This window comes from Pseudorca crassidens, chromosome 11 (assembly GCF_039906515.1).
Source record: "Pseudorca crassidens isolate mPseCra1 chromosome 11, mPseCra1.hap1, whole genome shotgun sequence".
In the NCBI taxonomy this organism is placed as follows: Eukaryota; Metazoa; Chordata; class Mammalia; order Artiodactyla; family Delphinidae; genus Pseudorca; species Pseudorca crassidens.
This window is the reverse complement of record NC_090306.1, coordinates 8,653,591-8,655,030: the sequence shown is the minus strand read 5'-3', so window position 1 is coordinate 8,655,030 and position 1,440 is coordinate 8,653,591. Positions and strand designations below refer to the sequence as shown.

Below are 1,440 nucleotides of genomic sequence, written 5' to 3'. Positions count from 1 at the left end.
TCCTACTGTATAGCGCAGGGTACTATATTCAATGTCTTGTAATAAACTATAATGGAAAAGAGAAAATGTAATAAATATTAAAAATAGATATTTTACTATCATCTATTTTGAAAGGTTTATATGTTTAGAATTATAGGGGAGTTTTTTTTAAAGAACAGGTTTATTTTGAGTAGTAAACAAAACTCCATTTATCACATAATAAACAAACCTTCCATCAATTTCTTCACAGTCCAAAGAACAAAACCTCTGACTTAATTAGAGTTTACACTTAATCTTAAACAGTCTAAAATCCATCCATGTCAACTTTGGAATTTTAATCTTGCCTGATACTACGAAATAGGACAAATTTTGATCGATGGTCACATTCCTAATTTTTGCTGTTCAGCCATTTTTCTTGATCTTGTTCTCTGATGCCATACATTCCAGAGTGTTCAATGGATTTGTAATAAACTTCCAAGAGGAAAGGGAATTTCTTGCTCATTGTTTGCCTGAAATCTTGGCTTGTGTTCATCTTTTTAAACAAAAAATATGCTCCAAAAATGCTCACAAGTTCACCTACTAAAACTCCTTTAAAGATCTTCTTTGCCAGTGGATCCAGAGTACGGGCCATCCTGAGGGGTGTACTCACCGGGCTGCCTATACAGCAGGTTTTTATTAGCTATCCATATTAGTGTATATATGTCAATCCCAATCTCCCAATTCATCCCACCACCACTACCCTGTCCCACTTTCCCCCCTTGGTGTCAATACCTTTGTTCTCTACATCTGTGTCTCTATTTCTGCCTTGCAAACTGGTTCATCTGTACCATTTTTCTAGATTCCACATATATGTGTTAATATACGATACTTGTTTTTCTCTTTCTGATTTACTTCACTCTGTATGACAGTCTCTAGGTCCATCCATGTCTCTACAAATGACCCAATTTCATTCCTTTTCATGGCTGAGTAATACTCCACTGTATAAATGTACCACTTCTTTACCCATTCCTCTGTTGATGGACATTTCAGTTACTTCCATGTCCTGGCTATTGTAAATAGTCCTGCAATGAACATCGGGATGCATGTATCTTTTCGAATTATGGTTTTATCCAGATATATGCCCAGTAGTGGGATTGCTGGGTCGTATGGTAGTTCTAGTTTTAGTTTTGTTTTTTTTTGTGTGGTACGCGGGCCTGTTGTGGCCTCTCCCGTTGCGGAGCACAGGCTCCAGACACGCAGGCTCAGCGGCCACGGCTCACGGACCCAGCCGCTCCGTGGCATGTGGGATCTTCCCGGACCAGGGCACGAACCCGTGTCCCCTGCATCAGCAGGCGGACTCTCAACCACTGCGCCACCAGGGAAGCCCTATTTTTAGTTTTTTAAGGAACCTCCATACTGTTCTCCATAGTGGCTGTATCAATTTACATTCCCACCAACAGTGCAAGAGGGTTCCCTTTTCTC

The 1,440-nt window shown here is 40.1% G+C and overlaps 1 protein-coding gene across 1 annotated transcript; it reads right to left on the bottom strand.

The window, feature by feature from the left end:
• Positions 1–274: 274 nt before the first annotated feature.
• LOC137202765 (protein CEBPZOS-like) lies at positions 275–630 on the bottom strand. Its single transcript, XM_067698630.1, has one exon. The coding sequence runs from the start codon at positions 608–610 to the stop codon at positions 368–370; it is 243 nt and encodes an 80-aa protein (XP_067554731.1). The 5' UTR covers positions 611–630; the 3' UTR covers positions 275–367.
• Between the last annotated feature and the right edge of the window lie 810 nt (positions 631–1,440).

Coding starts and splice junctions, on each gene's coding strand:
- LOC137202765 (XM_067698630.1), bottom strand. CDS start 610: ATGGCCCGTACTCTGGATCCACTGGCAAAGAAGATCTTTAAAGGAGTT.